Source organism: Venturia canescens, chromosome 9 (genome assembly GCF_019457755.1).
Source record: "Venturia canescens isolate UGA chromosome 9, ASM1945775v1, whole genome shotgun sequence".
NCBI classification, from domain to species: Eukaryota; Metazoa; Arthropoda; class Insecta; order Hymenoptera; family Ichneumonidae; genus Venturia; species Venturia canescens.
In genome coordinates, this window is record NC_057429.1 from 4794702 (window position 1) to 4812612 (window position 17911).

General features: G+C 36.0%; 2 protein-coding genes across 6 annotated transcripts in view; one reads left to right on the forward strand and one right to left on the reverse strand.

Annotated features, from left to right (window-relative positions):
* The window catches only part of inaD (inactivation no afterpotential D), a 2962486-nt gene that overhangs the window by 356788 nt on the left and 2587787 nt on the right, over positions 1-17911 (reverse strand). The window lies entirely within an intron of this gene.
* On the forward strand, positions 1135-16399 carry LOC122416416 (uncharacterized). 3 transcript variants are annotated; one of them, XM_043429360.1, is made up of 6 exons: positions 1135-1202; positions 9262-9414; positions 13923-15068; positions 15318-15384; positions 15591-15756; positions 15998-16399. In XM_043429360.1, the coding sequence occupies exons 3-6, from the start codon at positions 13986-13988 to the stop codon at positions 16122-16124; spliced, it is 1443 nt and encodes a 480-aa protein (XP_043285295.1). In that variant the 5' UTR covers positions 1135-1202; positions 9262-9414; positions 13923-13985; the 3' UTR covers positions 16125-16399. The 3 variants fall into 3 exon arrangements, with proteins under 3 accessions (XP_043285295.1, XP_043285294.1, XP_043285293.1); XM_043429359.1 differs by lacking the exons at positions 1135-1202; positions 9262-9414 and adding an exon at positions 12290-12533; XM_043429358.1 differs by lacking the exons at positions 1135-1202; positions 9262-9414 and having other exon boundaries at positions 13174-15068.

Here is a 17911-nt window from a genome sequence, read left to right on the forward strand (position 1 = left end):
ATAAAAAACCAATTTTTCGTAAAAATTGTAGTGAAAATATTTCGTCACAAGTCTGCCCTTGAACTTTGGCGATTTTTTTCCTCATACTCTAATATGTTATGCCTATTAGGAACTCAACAGCATGGAGGAATCCGGGATGAGGCCCGAGAAATGAATTTCGGTTTATAATGTTCACTGTAAAAAATGTTATGAAATTTACAACACTTTTACTATACAGCGGTGTATGAATTTTACAAACTGGGTATATGAAATGAAAATTAATATACTTGTGTGGTAAATTTAAAACAGTATTCTACATTCCTATAACTAGTATGAAATTTACAATACATGATATTCAATATTCAAAACGGGTTTGAGAATTTTTCGAACTAGTGATGTAATATCCCATATTGTCAATTGGAAATTACAACATTTGTATATGAATCCACCTGTCGGAAAGAAAACATTGAAAATACAGTACAACTTTGAAATTTATTTGCAGGTCTTTGGGAAATGATATATATATGAAGTTGGATTTCAGGATATGCGCGATTTGTGGTTCCAACATTGACCTTTCAAAAATGTTAAACGAGAATAAGAAACAAAAATTAATATACACGGTCGAAATTTATATTATGAACTCTTTCAATATTTTTTTCTTGTACGAATCGAAAGTATGCATTTTTATAAACGCTTACCAATTTTTCCAAAATATTCGTTGATTCTAAAATTGCCGTTTTCAAATTGCAAAATTTCTTTTAAACGTCAAAACGGTAAGAATATTCTGAAAAAGTTCATAAGTGCTCAGAAAAATGCACACTTTTGATGCGTACAAGAAAAAACAGACGTGGCCAGGAAAATATGGCAAAATTATTTGGTTAAACAATTTGCTAATAACTATTGAGTGATATAATCATTCATAATTTTTGTTCGTGTCATGGCAAATATTATGGAAGTTTTTCAGCCTTTCGGTGCGTCACGAAGTATGAAAATTCTCATATATGACAATTTTTGGCTGAAACTGTACAGCCACATCATCCAGAATGTGATTTTTGTATTCTTAATTTTTCAATCTTCCGCGTTTTCGCGTATAGCAATTTTTCATTGCTCATTTCATTCGAAACGGATATTTTGTGATTTGTGTGAAACGTGATGCACAAAGTTCGTGATAAATTAACTGACAAAACAATAAAAGACACCAGACGAGCATTCGTAATCTACAGGTAAGTTAATTTTCAATAATTTATCGTTGCACACGCCCGATATAAAAAAAGACTCGACAAAGAACTGGTAGCTCGGATCGGAACGAAAAAGTGATCGAGTTTACCACACGCATTGAATTCGTCGATTCTTTTGTTGCCACGTACTTGATTTTGTCTACTGCGATCGTCATTCCAGAAATTCAACGATAATCTCTGATGATCGGTGAATCTATTCGCTCGAATCTGTGCACACTCAGACACTCTCACACTCTCACCAAAGTGAGAATGTGTAGTTGTGTACATACATACATTTTGACGACCAATTAATGCCTTTTCTCACTATTGCCGTCGCCACCAATGTGCAGGTACAAACGACTACACATTCTCACTTTGACGAGAGTGTTGAGTGTGCACAGAGCGAATATTGGTCCTTTCAAAATAAAACAGTTTCTACGTCGGCGAGTAGAGTTATTGCTGAGTGTTCAGTGCCACCGTTGCGGGAACGGTCACTATGATAATACGCAATTCCACCTCGGACAGTGCCTGACGAGTCGCGGTTGCATGAATACTACCGAAACCTGCCTGAGATATATTTTCACTTTCGGTCTACAATCTGTGAGAGACAAGTACGGTTTATTTTATTACAAGACTATTTTATTGTTGACCAGTTTATATTTTTACAATCTCGTGGTATGCTGAGTGCGAGCGGCGTGATTTCGGTCTAAGGAGGTTAGGTTACCGCGTGGTCCGTATACTTTCGAAAAAGATGTTTCCTTGTGTAATAAAACGATATGCGTGAGAAGCAGTTCCTTGTATTCGTAGGGATCGGAGGACTTCTCAAGTTCCTTGTATTGAATGTTTCTTTTTAGTAAAAAAGAAATTAAAGTTTGCAGAAAAAATATTAAATATATGGAATTAACCAAACGTATCGCATTTTGGAAAGTGAATTGAAATTCTATCTAGCGGAGGGAAAAAAATGGCAAGAAATAAAAGTTGACAGCGGAACAAGTTTCCTCTGCGGTAGAGAAAGAATAGACGTTTTCATAAAAAGTATAAAATGTTGAAATAACCAGACGCAGCAAATGAATTGAAATTCCACTTAGCGGAGGAACAGAAAAAGCAAAAAAAATGAAAGATAGACAGCGGAACAAGTTTTCTCCCTGGTAGACAAATAATTAGCCTTGAGGCAAAGTATGAAAACTTGGAATTAACTGACGCAGTTACTTTTGAAAAATAAATTTTAATTCCATCCAGCGTAGGTTGATAAATAGAAACAAACAAAAGTAGACAGCGGAACAAATTTTCTCTTCGCAGAGGAATTGTCAGTCATTCGGAGATAAAATTTGGAGAATCAAGAGACGCGGTAGCGGCTCGACGCCAAGTATTAAAAGGAAAAACTGCAGCGCAAAAGAAAAGCCAGCGCGAGCCCTGCCGCTACTCTTATATACGCGAATATGCCGGTTTTATGACGTCACAGAATTTTCAAATGGCTCTCACAAAAAAACCATTTCATAAAAGAACTTGAAAATTTGTGACGATTTTTTTTCGATTTTTCTCTTTCCATTGGTCTTTGTTGCAAGTAAATCCGTCCAGTAGATCCTGAGATATGTAACGTTAGTGATTTAAAATCCATCATTTCGGGATTTTCATTTTCTTAGAGACAGAGGGGCGTAAGTTACGCTTGTTTACATTTGGACTTACGTCCTTTGCACGATTTCTTACTTTTGTCACACTCTACGTCACGCACTACGCTGAACGCGGCTACCCCCTCTCCTTCTGCGTCGCCGAGCGAGAGAGACAGAGAATGGGCGCACAGCGGGGGCAATACCAGCTCCTGGTTTGCGCATAAAATATGTATATAATTATATAATATATATTTTATTTATTAATATTAATTAATAATAAAATATTATTATAATAAATATTTTATTATAATTAATATATAATATAATATATATATTATATTATACTATAATATAAAATGATAATAATACAATAAAATGAAAAAATTGAATAATACGAATAACATTAAATAATAAATAATAAAACTAAAAAAATATAAAATTCTGGTCGACGCCACTGGATTATTCGAGGATGTCTAGGGCGATAGCTCATGGGTTTTGGAGGACTAGGTTTAGGTACATTCTATCGCGATTTTCGATTTCTAGGTGGACGACCCCATAGTTTTTTATGTCCAGATATATTCCTCCATGGCTTTCGTCGTCAAGGTATGTTTTTTCATGGTTTTCGAGGTCTGGGTCGACGGCTCCTTAGTTTTCGATGTTCAGGTATGTTTCTCCATGGTTTTCATGGTTTCGGATAATTCCTCCATGGATTTCGATGTCGAGGTATATTCCTCCATGGTTTCTGATGTGCGAGTGTATTTCTCCATAGTTTTTCATGGCCACGTGTATTTCTCTATAGTTCTTGATGTCTAGGTATATTCCTCCATGGTTTTCGCGATCGAGGTTGACGGCTCCCCAGGTTTCGATGTCCAGGTATGTTTCTCCATGGTTTTCGTGGTCTCGGATAATTCCTCTATGGGTTTCGATGTCTAGGTATATTCCTCTATGGTTTCTGATGTGCAGGTGTATTTCTCCATAGTTTTTAATGTCCAGGTGTATTTCTCCATAGTTCTTGATGTCTAAGGTATATTTCTCCATGGTTTTCGTGGTCTAAGTATGTCTCTTCATGGTTTTCGCGGTCGAGGTCGACGGTTCCACAGTTTTCGATGTCTAGGTATGTTTCTCCATGATTTTCGTGGTCTAGGATAATTTCTCCATGGGTTTTGATGTCTAGGTATATTCCTTCATGGTTTTCAATGTCTAGACGTGTTCCTTCATGGTTTTCGTGGTCCAGGTATATTCCTCCATGGTTTTCGATGTATGGATATTTTTCTCCATGGTTTTCGTGGTCTAGGTACGTTTCTTCATGGTTTTCAATGTCTAGGCATGTTTCTTCATGGTTTTCGTCATCCAGGTATATTCCTCCATGGTTGTCTCGGTGTAAGTAGATTCCTCCATGGTTGTCGTGGTCTAGGTATGTTTCTTCATGGTGTTCGTAGTCGAGGTCGACGGATCCACAGTTTTCGATGTCCAGGTATGTTTCTCTCGGGTTTTCGTGGTCGAGGATAATTCCTCCATGGGTTTCGATGTCTAGGTATATTCCTCCATAGTTTTCAATGTCTAGGCATGTTTCTTCATGGTTTTCGCGGTCGAGGTCGACGGCTCCACAGTTTTCGATGTCCAGGTATGTTTCTCTCGGGTTTTCGTGGTCGAGGATAATTCCTCCATGGGTTTCGATGTCTAGGTATATTCCTCCATAGTTTTCAATGTCTAGGCATGTTTCTTCATGGTTTTCGCGGTCGAGGTCGACGGCTCCATAGTTTTCGATGTCCAAGTATGCTTCTCCATGGTTTTCGTGGTCTAGGATAATTCCTCCATGGGTTTTGATGTCTAGGTATATTCCTTCATGGTTTTCGATGTATGGATATGTTTCTCCATGGTTTTCGTGGTCTAGTTATGTTTCTTCATGGTTTTCGCAGTCGAGGTCGACGGCTCCACAGTGTTCGATGTCCAGGTATGTTTCTCTCGGGTTTTCGTGGTCGAGGATAATTTCTCCATGGGTTTCGATGTCTAGGTATATTCCTCTATGGCTTTCGTGGTCTGGATATGTTTCTTCATGGTTTTCGCAATCGAGGTCGACGGCTCCACAGTTTTCGAAGTCCAGGTATGTTTCTCTCGGGTTTTCATGGTCGAGGATAATTCCTCCATGGGTTTCGATGTCTAGGTATATTCCTCCATGGTTTTCTATGTCTAGGCATGTTTAATCATGGTTTTCGCGGTCAAGGTCGACGGCGCCACAGTTTTCGATGTCCAAGTATGCTTCTGCATGGTTTTCGTGGTCTAGGATAATTCCTCCATGGGTTTTGATGTCTAGGTATATTCCTTCTTGCTTTTGAATGTCTGGACATGTTCCTTCATGGTTTTCGTGGTCCAGGTATATTCCTCCATGGTTTTCGATGTATGGATATGTTTCTCCATGGTTTTCGTGGTCTAGGTACATTCCTCCATAGTTTTCGTGGTCTAGGTAGATTCCTCCATGGTTTTCGTGGTCTAGGTATGTTTCTTCATGGCTTTCGCAGTCGAGGTCGACGGCTCCAGAGTTTTCGATGTCCAGGTATATTTCTCTCGGGTTTTGGTGGTCTAGGATAATTGCTCCATGGGTTTCGATGTCTAGGTATATTCCTCCATAGTTTTCAATGTCTAGGCATGTTTCTTCATGGTTTTCGTGGTCTAGGATAATTCCTCCATGAGTTTTGATGTCTAGGTATATTCCTTCATGGTTTTCGATCTCTGGATATGTTCCTACATGGTTTTCGTGGTCCAGGTATATTCCTCCATGGTTTTCGATGTATGGATATGTTTCTCTATGGTTTTTGTGGTCTACGTAGATTCTTCCATGGTTTTCGTGGTCTAGGTATGTTTCTTCATGGTTTTCGCAGTCGAGGTCGACGGCTCCACAGTTTTCAATGACCAAATATGAAGGACCACGAAAACCATGTTCCTTCATGGTTTTCGTGGTCCAGGTATATTCCTCCATGTTTTTCGTCGTCCAGGTATATTCCTCCATGGTTTTCAATGTCTAGGCATGTTTCATCATGGTTTTCGTGGTTCAGGTATATTCCTCCATGGTTTTCGATGGCTAGGTCTGAGTTTCCATAGTTTTTGTTCTCTAGGTATATTTCTTCATCATTTCCGTGATCTAGGTCGATGACTTCATACTTTTCGATGTCTAGGTATGTGTCTACATATTTTTCAGTGTCTAGGTATATTCCTCCATGGTTTTGGATGTCCAGGTATATTTCTTCATAGTTTTAAATGTCTACGTATGTTCCTTCATAGTTTTCGTGGTCCAGGTATATTCCGTCATGGCTTTTGATGCTAGGTCAACAATTCCATAGTTTTCGATGTTTGGTTATAGTTCTCCATGGTTTTCATGGTCTAGGTCGACGGTTCCATTGTTTTTGATGTCTACGTCGACAGCTCCATGGTTTTCGATGGCTAGGTATATTTCTCCATGGCTTTCGTCGTCCTGGTATGTTTTTTCATGCTTTTCGAGGTCTAGATCAACGGCTCCGTAGTTTTCAATGTCCAGGTATGTTTTCCCATTGTTTTCGTGGATTAGGTTGACGACTTCATAGTTTTCACTATCCCGGTCGATAGCTCCATAGTTTCCGATGTTAAGGTGAATTTGTCCATGGTTCCCGATATGAAAGTCAACGGCTCCATAGTTTCCGATAGTGTGGTGAGTTTTTCTAAGGTTGTCGATATCTAGGTCGTCGGCTCTATAGTTTTCGATGTCTAGTTTGGCGACTATAGGGTTTTCGATGTCTAGGTGGATGCCTTCGTATTTTTCAATATATATTCGACAATTTTATATTTCCCGATATTTAGGTAAACGGTGCAATGGTTTACGATATATTTCCTCATAGTTATCGATATCTAGATCTGCGATTTAATAGTTTACATTGACGAGGCAGGTTCAGACGTTACAGAAGAATGATTACATGAAAAAATATCACTGGACACCAATAACCATAAAGCTGTGGTCTTAGACATTGAATACCATGGAAACATCTCCTTGGACACTGCAAACCATTGACAGTATCCATGTCAACATGGAATCCATGAATGAGAAGAAGATAGTTTCAAAAATCATTTTTCCAAGTAAACAAGTGGAGCTTTTCAAAAAAAGGAATAGAAAATGAAAATATCATCCCATTGCATAGGAATTTCCCAATCTTTCATTGGAAAATTCGATTTGCTGAATGCATAATCAAAATCGTCACCATTATTGCTTGTAAAAGGTTTCAACTCACATGAACATAACCGCACAGTTTTCGTCCGTCTACATAGAAAAATTGGCTGTGTCGATTGCTTTTGGCACATAGAGAAAAGCACTCAACTTGAAACAAATCGTTTTAAAAATTTTCGTCGAAGACGAGGAATGTATTTTTTTTCTTAAGTAAATATTGTCACGCCTCTAAAAAATAAGCTAAATCAGAAAAAAAATAATTAACAAAGTAAAAAAAGAACGCCAATTATTAAAAGGTCGCGACCGTAGTTTCCAATAATTTTCTATATTTGCATTATCAATAAAAAATTTCAAAATATAAAAAAAAATGAGATCGTTTTCTGAAGTTGACAAATATAGTGAATGAAATACGATTCCTATATAGTTGTCACGTCTCGCAAAAAGAAGTGAAATCAGTAAATATTAAAACTTCAAAAAGTAAAAAAGGCACGCCAAGTATTAAAAGGTCGTGACCGTCGTTTTAAATGATTTTCTATATTCGCATTGTCAATAAATAAATTTAAAAAAATGTTTAACTGTGAAAAAATATGAGATCTATTGTAACATATACAGTGAATGAATTACGTTTCCTGTAGGAATTCTGAATTTTGGAAATAAAAAAAAATGAGATCATTTTCTAACGTAGCCAAGTACAGTGAATGAATTAAGGTTCTTGTGGAATTCATTCGTGTACACTTTTAGCCCTAATCCCTCACTTATTCAGAAAAATTTTCCAGCAAACGTCACAGAGCAACAAAGGTTTCTCGAATGATTCTGCAATTATTAAGAGATTATCATCTGTTTTTATGCTAGCTCGGGTTATAAACTTAAAACAGTTTACGCGTACAAGTGCATGCATTGTATCTATACGATGAACTGCACAAATTCATTTTCAACATTACACACAAGCTTGGCGTGCATGGTTTTCAATCGGAAGCTCGGCGAAGGAATGCCTCATCCGTCCATATATTTGAAGAAAACTTGATGATCCTCTCATGTAATTGTTTTTTAATTTGCCATCCCTTTTCCATCCAACTATTTTATTGAGTAGTCCGACGTGAGATCCCACGCTGTGTACACAAAGAAAAATATCTATTCTTGACTAGTTTGACTGATAAATTCATTACTCCAAATGTTTCGTATTCAACGCGTTTTCTTTTCTCAAATCAATGTTTACACAGCTTACTTCTTTGTTCATCCATTTCAATACTTGTGTAATTCATCCAATCATCTGCCCATTTGGTAAAAAAAAGAGTGTACGGACAAACGAGTGAAAGTGACGCGTGGATAAATTAAAATGCGTATGGGCATGAAAGAATGGCCGTATCTATCCGTACAAGATAAAGGCATATAAAGGGATTGATTGATTTCATTTCTTTATCCGTTCGTTTAATCGTTCAATTTTATCCACAAATTTCACCCATCTGTATTGTTTACCAAATCATTATATAACAGGGCCCCTCTTATTTTATTGGGGGATCGGTTTTTTTCACACTCGTTCATACAATTCTAATTAATTATTGTTTTCATAGTAAATTTGAACAATTGTCTCTTCCCGAGCTTCCGATTGAAAACCATGCACGCCAAGCTTGTGTGTAATGTTGAAAATGAATTTGTGCAGTTCATCGTATAGATACAATGCATGCACTTGTACGCGTAAACTGTTTTAAGTTTATAACCCGAGCTAGCATAAAAACAGATGATAATCTCTTAATAATTGCAGAATCATTCGAGAAACCTTTGTTGCTCTGTGACGTTTGCTGGAAAATTTTTCTGAATAAGTGAGGGATTAGGGCTAAAAGTGTACACGAATGAATTCCACAAGAACCTTAATTCATTCACTGTACTTGGCTACGTTAGAAAATGATCTCATTTTTTTTTTATTTCCAAAATTCAGAATTCCTACAGGAAACGTAATTCATTCACTGTATATGTTACAATAGATCTCATATTTTTTCACAGTTAAACATTTTTTTAAATTTGGAATTTACTCGCCGCAGCTACTTTTAGAAAATGATGGAAATTCCTTACAGCGGTTCAGTCATGGCTATATAGAGTCGATATGATTATTATGTTTAAAATTGCACCAAACTCGGAGGAACCATATATTTTTCTCGTCTCAGTGTGCGTGGCCGTGTGAATTAAAAAAAAAAAAATTGTGCGAATGAATGAAAATAAAGATTACGAACACGGATATTCGAGATTCAAACTTTTTATCTCCAAGGAACTACAGTCCTTGGAGTCGTTGCTGCGGGTTCATCAGCGCTACCGTTGCAGAGAAGGTCACGATAGAAAACACGCAATTCCACCTCGGACCACCTGAAACCGAAAAGCTGCCGGAGATATATGTTCAATTTTGGTCTACAATCTGCGAGGGGTAAGGTTGATTTTATTACACGATTATTCCATTTTTCAATTTTTCCATTTTTCATTTTCTGAATCTACACAATTTGGAAAAACAAGTTTCGTTCTTTTTTTTTTGTTTTAACGTTTAAAGTATTCATTATTTTTCTACTGGAGAGAACAATTCCGCTGTCTATTTTTTCTCAAATTGGATTTCAAAATCATATATATTCTATTTTTTTATTTATTTTTTTTTTTTCATCAAGTGATTTGGATACTCGCAACGCTTTTATTCACTGTCAATAACTTGAATCCCGTCCAAAAAATAACGTCAATTTATACCTTCTATCCGAATATACTTTGAACTTTGTCCGAGTATCATGCGTAGTCAGTTCGTATTTTGTTACCAATATGAAGAAATCTCTATTTCAGTGTATACTATATCTTATATTTTGTTTTCAATCTTGCAGATAGAATGTATATATGTCAATTTTGCGACTATCAGTCTCACGAACTGACACCGTACTTGGCACATCGTCAATTACATTTCAATATAACGCAGAAATTTCATTGCGGTTTCAACGGTTGCAAAAAGATGTTCCGGCTAGAAGGCTCTTTGAGAGCTCACTTATGGCGAGTTCATAGCGTTCGCTTAAAAAAAAGAACAATCGACGCTTTCAATACTACCTATACCGAACACACGAATTACGTCTGCACGATTCTTCTTTGCCAAAAAGAATTCGATTCTCGGCACAAAATTATTAAGCATGTCAACTATCATATCCGACGTAAAGAAAGAGTAAAGTGTCCCTTTGCTAATTGCGTTAAAGAGTACGACGTGTTACATTCTTTCTCAGGCCATGTCTCTAAAAAGCACCCGCCTAGCACTAGATACCTCGCGGTTGATATGCCCGCATTGGATTGTGCAGTAGTTGCTGTCGATGAAAGTCAATTGGTTCAAGAAATAGGAGAAATAGGAGGATTTGATAGTTCAAATCTGCCAGATTTTGACAATGACGTTGTCGATGATACTCAAAACAAACATTCTCAAGATCTGTTCAACTTGAACGTGGCTCAATTATTTTTGAAATTGGAGTCCTCATTGTTAGTACCAGTTTCCACTCTTCAAACTGCGATTCTAGGTATCTCTAATGCGCATGAACAAAGTAACGCAATAATGAATTCGAATTTGAGGAAACTTTTAGAATCGGAAAATGTTGCGTCAGATCGAATCAATTCGGAGATTGATAAAATATGTAAGGAAAACCCATTCTCCAAAGCAGTAAAACTTTTACATACAGCTTACAAACGCAAACAATTTTATATTTCCAGCTGTGCTTTTGTTGAACCCGTTGAAGTTCTTTTAAGCGAAGATCATAACGACAAAACATTTTTCCATTACGTTCCCATACACGAAACAGTGAAACAGCTTTTTACCGATAAATCACTCAGTGATCAGTTGCGCAGAAATTTTGAAAATTGTGAAAGAGATGTTCTTGAAGATTTCACAGACGGATCTTTGTACAAAGAGTCTGTCTTTTTTAAAAAAAACCCGAATGCCCTCAAAATAATTTTATATCAGGACGCTTTCGAGGTAGTAAATCCCATTGGTACTGCTATTCACAAACATAAATTGATCGGCATTTACTTAAGCGTTGGTAACTTTCCTGAATACATACGATCGCATGTCAATTCGATAAAACTTGTTGCGCTTTGCAAAGAAAAAAAATTTGATCATGAAAAAGTTTATGGAAAAATTGTGCAAGACTTGAAAGAATTGGAAATGACTGGAGTTCAACTGCCTTCGGGAGAAAATGTAAAAGGCTCACTTGTTTTTGTTGTAGGAGATAATTTAGGAAGTCATGAACTTGGCGGATTCGTGACAAATTTCAGTACATCGAAACATTTTTGTCGGTATTGTTTATTTACGAGGGATGAGCTAAATGACGACGTTGATATTCAAAGTTTGATGTCAGAGGCAAGAACAATTGAAAATTACAATTATGCGTTGGGAGAAAAAAATAAAGCGGACCAGTACCAAGGCATAAAATTCAATTCGAAGTTTAACGATTTGTCTTATTTTCACGTTTGTGCTCCAGGTTTGCCACCCTGTCTCGGTCACGATTTGTTGGAAGGAGTTGTCGCATATGATTTGAAAATTTTTATTGATTACTTCATTCAAGCCGAATGGTTTTCATTATCATTTTTGAATAAGCGAATAGATTCTTTCAATTATTCAAAAGAAGATTTCCGCGATAAGCCATGTCCAATTTCAATTAAAAAAAAAAGAATTGTTGGGGGGGCTTGGCAAATTTGTATATTTCTCAAGCTTTTTCCACTATTTATAGTGGACAAAATCGAAAATCACATGGATGAAATGTGGCAAGCCGTTCTTCTTCTTGAAGAAATAGTTGAGATCGTTTGCGCTCCTAAAATTAACAAGCATTCTTTGCCATACTTGGACAGAATTATAAGCGAATACATGGTACTGACAAAAACCTTAGCACAGAATATTCGTCCAAAACACCATTACTTGAGACATTACCCTGAATTAATAGTAAAATTTGGGCCTTTAATGAAAGTATGGTCTATGCGCTTTGAGAGCAAGCACACTTATTTCAAACGAGTTCTCCGGTACAGCCGCAATTATATCAATGTAACCAAATCTCTCTGTGAGAAACACGAATTAATGCAGAGTTTTATTCGGTCGGGCGCGGATATCAGACCAGTAATTGAACTGAAAGAGAATTCTCATTTTGAAAAATGTCTTTATCATGAAAATATACAGCAAGCAGTCGAAAATATTCGTCTACCTCAGCAATGCAATCAAGCAATCGTAAAGGGAATCACGTACAAAGTCAGCGATTGTTTAATTATTGGTCAAAGAGGATATCAATATGGCATTGAAGTTGGGAAAATAGTTCTCATACTGAGCGATGAAGAAGTTGTGTTCATGGTATTCGAAGTATTGAAGACGCGTTTTGTTCCCTATCTTCGTGTTTATGAGATTGGTCAAGTTGTCAAACATGTTTGCTTACCCTTACACGAGTTGCCAAGTACGGAAAAATTGACCGTATATAACGCAGGGTCCTTAGTCTGCGTAAAACCAAATTACGCATTAGTTGCGCGACCCTTATAAAAATTTCAAAGAAGGTAAGATCGCACCCACTGAAAAAATGTTATTCGCTTGGGTTTCGGGAAATTTTCCAGCGCACTAATACTTGTGTTGTTAAAAAAAAAAGAATGAAGCGGTTGTGAAAGCTTCAGGGTGAAAGTAACAAGGAACAAAAGGCTTGAAAAATAATTTTATTCGAAATGAGCTTTGTTCTTTGAACTCTCAAAAATGAAAAAAAAGTACAATAGAAATGAGTGACGTTTTGTTTCGTGTGTTTTGCTGTATTCAATTGTGTGCGATGTTTCTTGTTTTCACTTACAGGATTGAACATAAGTAGCATGTCTCTTTTCAAAGTTTGCTTACCTGATCGCTCTAAAAAAATAGCAGTGAAAGCAGCTACACTAACAGACCTAATTGGTAATGCCAAAAAAAAACTGAACTTTTCTGACGGCGTTTACAAGGTTACGAGCTTTTTCTTTATATATTTTCTTACATTACTTCAAAATGCATGACCCAAAACAGACTGTAATGACGTAAAAATGTTTTCCCTAATGAACATCGCATGCTTCTAAAAATATTCCGCTTATTCAAACACTTTTGTTTGCCCTGTACCAATATATGTATACGCTATACGCGTTAAAATGAAGATGCTTATTTTGCTTCACAAATAAGATTTTTCTAAACGGCTGTCTCCGTAATAAATTATCGAAAGTAGTTGGAAACCCATTCCATAATAGTAATTATGTACAATTGAAATCATTTGTACAAATCTTTCCTCAGTTTTTCACAACACAGATTCCACTGTCAATACTAAAGGATTCGAACTTTGTAATCAACTTTACGTGCCTACCGTTGACGGTGAATTTTTTCCTCTTACGGCACTACGAAAATTCGTTTCTTTTTGAGAATTTTAATGAATTTGTACTTTTTTTCGCACTCAAATCTCCGTGTTTAATCTCGAAAAATGATATAAACTGGCACCAAATTATAGGCGTTTTTTGTCACACAATTAATTTATTAATTGAGGTAAATTTAAAACAAACTTTCGTCCATACATTTCTCAAGTAATTAAAAAAAAAAGTTTCGGCCTTCCACTCTAAATCTACAGCAAGATTTTTATAAAACGTAACTTCGTGGTCCACTTTCTCCATAATCGTAAACGTTAAAAATCTAATCAAAATTGCATTCATGTAGCTCAAATTAAGGAAAATTCTTCTAACATTAATTTATGGAATTTTTACTTTGATAATATCGAGACACGTTTCATTTGTTATTCACTTTATTCCCTTCGACCATTTTTTAATAGAGGTTTAATAGAGGTTCGAATAGGATGAAAATATCAGAAGAAAGTAAAAGAATCTTCATTTTGATGCTTAGGGTAATTCATATTGAACGGCTGTCATAGCGTGATAATGGCTTTTATTCAGGTGGCTTTAGAAGAAGACGGTACAGAAATAGACGACGATGAAATCCTACTCGAACTCAGCAAGATGTCAATAACACCAATTTGTTTGATGATATTACCTGAAAATGGAACTTGGCAATCAGCAACTGAAAGTTCAAAAACATTACTCGAAGCTGAGCCGTCGACTTCAACTGCGAATGAACGTTCGATCAACGAATCACCTGATGCAGTGGCTCTTGGAGAATCGGTTGGTAGCAACATTTGGGGGAAATTCCCGGAGCGTCTGATGAAAGCTTGCCAGAACGAACAAAGGGCGTATGAAGTTGATCGACGAGCAATGGTGGCTACTATTGCAGATCACATGATTCACCATTTAAAAGATTATTCACGATCAACTGCGGAACGAATGGCGAAAATGATAACGGAAAAATATCCGAAAACTTTTAGCGATGTAATCAGCGACAAAGTGGTTGGTTCCGGTATAGAAACTTTGCGGCAACAAATTTACAACGCTGTAAATTATCGCAAATTTGATAAGGAAGCGAAGAAACGTGTCGAGTTCGGACTGGACGATAAGGACGATGATGATGTTTCTGAACCCGTACAACCACCGCGGAAACAAGACGAATACGGTTGTGTCGAGTACCAGCCTCTTTTACCGTCAACAGAAACTGCACAATCTCAAACCGACAAAAAAAATGCCCTTATCAAATTCTTTGAAGCCAAGGAAAAAGATGACGAAAAGATCACCAATTTAATGAACGATACCTATCCAACGCAGCGAATGACTATCAACAAAAAAAAAAGAACCCTGACTCAAGTGTTCCAAGACTGGCCATATTTAAAAACACCGCAATACATCGAGAAGCACGCTTCACGTCTTCTTGGCAAGCCCATCTGCAAAACATGGGAGGAATATTTGCCCAAGATCGCGAAATCACTAAGAAAGTTCACAATTTACACTGAGAAATCCCAATTATTGAAAGCAAAAAAATCAACGAGCCATAAGGAAGAAAATGAGAAATCAAGCGAAGTTCTCAATCTCATAGCGGAAGCTCGAGCTTCGAGTGCTGCCACAAAAAGCGATATTTCGATGATGGCACTTGCATTCCCTTTGATCGCTATCCAACTGAAAGAAGACTTGCAGCTGTTATGCAAAGTTGTATCTGTACGTGTTTTTTAATTCAATTTAATTAATGAACCATAGAATTTTAATACCATGTGTATACAAAATTGAAATTTGCTTTTTTTACACATTTCTTAATTATTTTCAAATGAATATTTCAATCATTTACCGTCACTATTTTTTAAATATTTCTAATTACTTTCCAAGTTTGTTTCCTCTTCAGAATATCGTTCAGATGATTGTAACGATGTTATTTAAAATGTTTTTATATGCTTGTAACTCTGCTTACAGGAAGATGTGCTGATTACCGAGCTCGTTAACGAAGTTGATGCGGACTTCCCGATTCTTATAATAAGAGGCAAGTTCACAAAAGTACCGAATAATTTTAACAATAAAAGAACGTTTTTATTTTACAAAAGTTATGAAGCATTATTTAATCTAGCATCAACGTCATGGATCATTAGTAGCAAAACGATATCGATTCAATTTCATGAAACTGCTAATCCTCTACATTCTATTCAACTTTGATAATTTCTAATGTACGTGAATGTTTTTCAATTACAGGTAAATCACTGTTTGATGACGAAGCGAAATGCGACGTCATCGTCGAAGGGAACAACATCAGTGCCCGGGACGTGCTCGACGGAATGCTCGTCACATTTCTGGCGTTTTACGTATTCGGTTACGAGTACCGTCCAGGAATCACCAAAACTTTGGAATTTATTCAAAGGTGATGTATCCATTATTTAAAAAAAAATTTAGTCATTGTAGAAAACGAAACAAAATTACAAAGCTGTTTAAACAAAGCAAAATCACCTCTTTTTTTAAATATAATTGTTCATAATAATGTGATCATCAATAACGGGAAAGTTCGAGTTTATTTTTTGAAAATTCCGTCGAACTTAGGAACTTTGTAACAATAATTTTTTTTAATCGCGTTTTCAAATTTTGTGTTTCCTGTCTGTTTTCAGGGCGCTACTCCAGATCAATCCGCAAACCGGCCATAAGCAGAAGGGGAAACAAAAAAAGAAAACGATGTCATTCGATGCAAATGTTATGAAGCTGGCCAGTTCATTGCAAGCGTTCGAGGACGATTGAAGTACCACATCATACATGATTGAATCTCCATCTCCACGTCGTTTCATATAAATTAAGAAAACAGCCTCTAAGAAATTACATCCTTGCATTTTTATTTGAATTTCTTTTATATTTTTGGGTACGAATATTTATTACTTTCCTACAACAGTTATATTGCGATGGGAATACAATGTACAAATTATAACAGACTAGTGATGTAAAATTACGGTAAATTGGCATTTGAAATTTAAGTGGGCTTCTGAAATAAAAAAAAAAATGTACAGATATCAAAACTACGAGCTCTGCTTTTTATTTTGATACACTCCCTATTATCATACATATTTTCATGTTTGTGATTTTTCCACTACAATTTCATCAAACTTCGAAAAATAAGTAGTATTTGAAAGCATTCAGTCTTGAAAAATTAATACACCTTTGTATTTTAAATTGATGGTATTGTCTAAGAATCGAAAAAAAACTTTTACACAAATCAATATCTAAGCGCATTAATTTTGATATATCCACAACTGATACTTTTAAAAAGGTATATGATTTTTCCATTACTTTAGTATTGCAGTATTACTCCGCATTCCTGGGAGATTTTAAAACGTAGTGTATTAATTTTAAAATGACGGTTATTAGTTTTCGTAAACTGAATCACCAAAAAGAATTCCGAAATTTTCATATTAAAATTCATACAGTAAATAATAACAACTATACTAACCTAACACCGTGAAATTCATACACTTTTTTGAACTAAATTTACTTTCTTTTGCTTTAAAAATGAAAGCTGTGTATATTAATTTTAATACGTTTTATAATAGATTCCTTGCGATACGTATATGATTTTTCCAGTACTTAAGTGTTGGGATATTACTAAACGATTATTAGACATTCCAAAAGCAGGGCATTGATTTTCAGACGACAATATTAAAATTAATAAACGATATCTGTAAAAAGACTTCCTACACTTTTATATTAATTCCAATACAGATTTTTTTTACAGTGTTGGTTTCCACGTAAAAGACCAATTTTTCTTCAAAATTGTACTGAAAATATTTCGGCACTGGTTTGGTCTTGGACTTTGGTGATTTTTCTCCTTGTCTTCTAATATGTTTTGTCTATTGGGAATCCAAGAGCATGAAGAAATACGTGTTGTGGGCCATAATATGATTTTCGGCTTATAACGTTGGTTTCCACGAAATAAGATCTATTTTTCGTCAAAATTGTACTGGAAATATTTCGTCACAGGTCTGTCTTTGCACTTTGGCTATTTTTTTTCTTCTACTCTAATATGCTATGCTTATTGGGAACCCAAGAGAATGGTAGAAAGCGGGTTGGGGGCCGAAATATGATTTTCAGCTTATAACGTTGGTTTCCACGAAAAAGGACCTATTTTTCGTCAAAATTGTACTGGAAATATTTCGGCACTGGTTTGTTTTTCCACGTTGGTGATTTTCCCCCTTATCTTCTAATATGTTTTGTATAATAGGAACCCAAGAGAGTGAAGAAATGCGTCTCGTGGGCTGTAATATGATTTTCGGCTTATAACGTTGGTTTCCGCGACAAAAGATCTATTTTTCGTCAAAATTGTACTGGAAATATTTCGTCTCCTGTCTGTCCTTGGCCTTTCGCGATTTTTTCCAAGTCTTCATACCAAGAAAGAACTGATGTAAAGATTTCCTTAATAGAACAGATTTTATTTATCCCTGTTCTTCAAAATTCAAATGAAAGATAGATCAAATTCATAACACGAAAAATCCAACAGATTTGCCCACTTTAAATGTCGCTTTTGCATTCTGAATCTA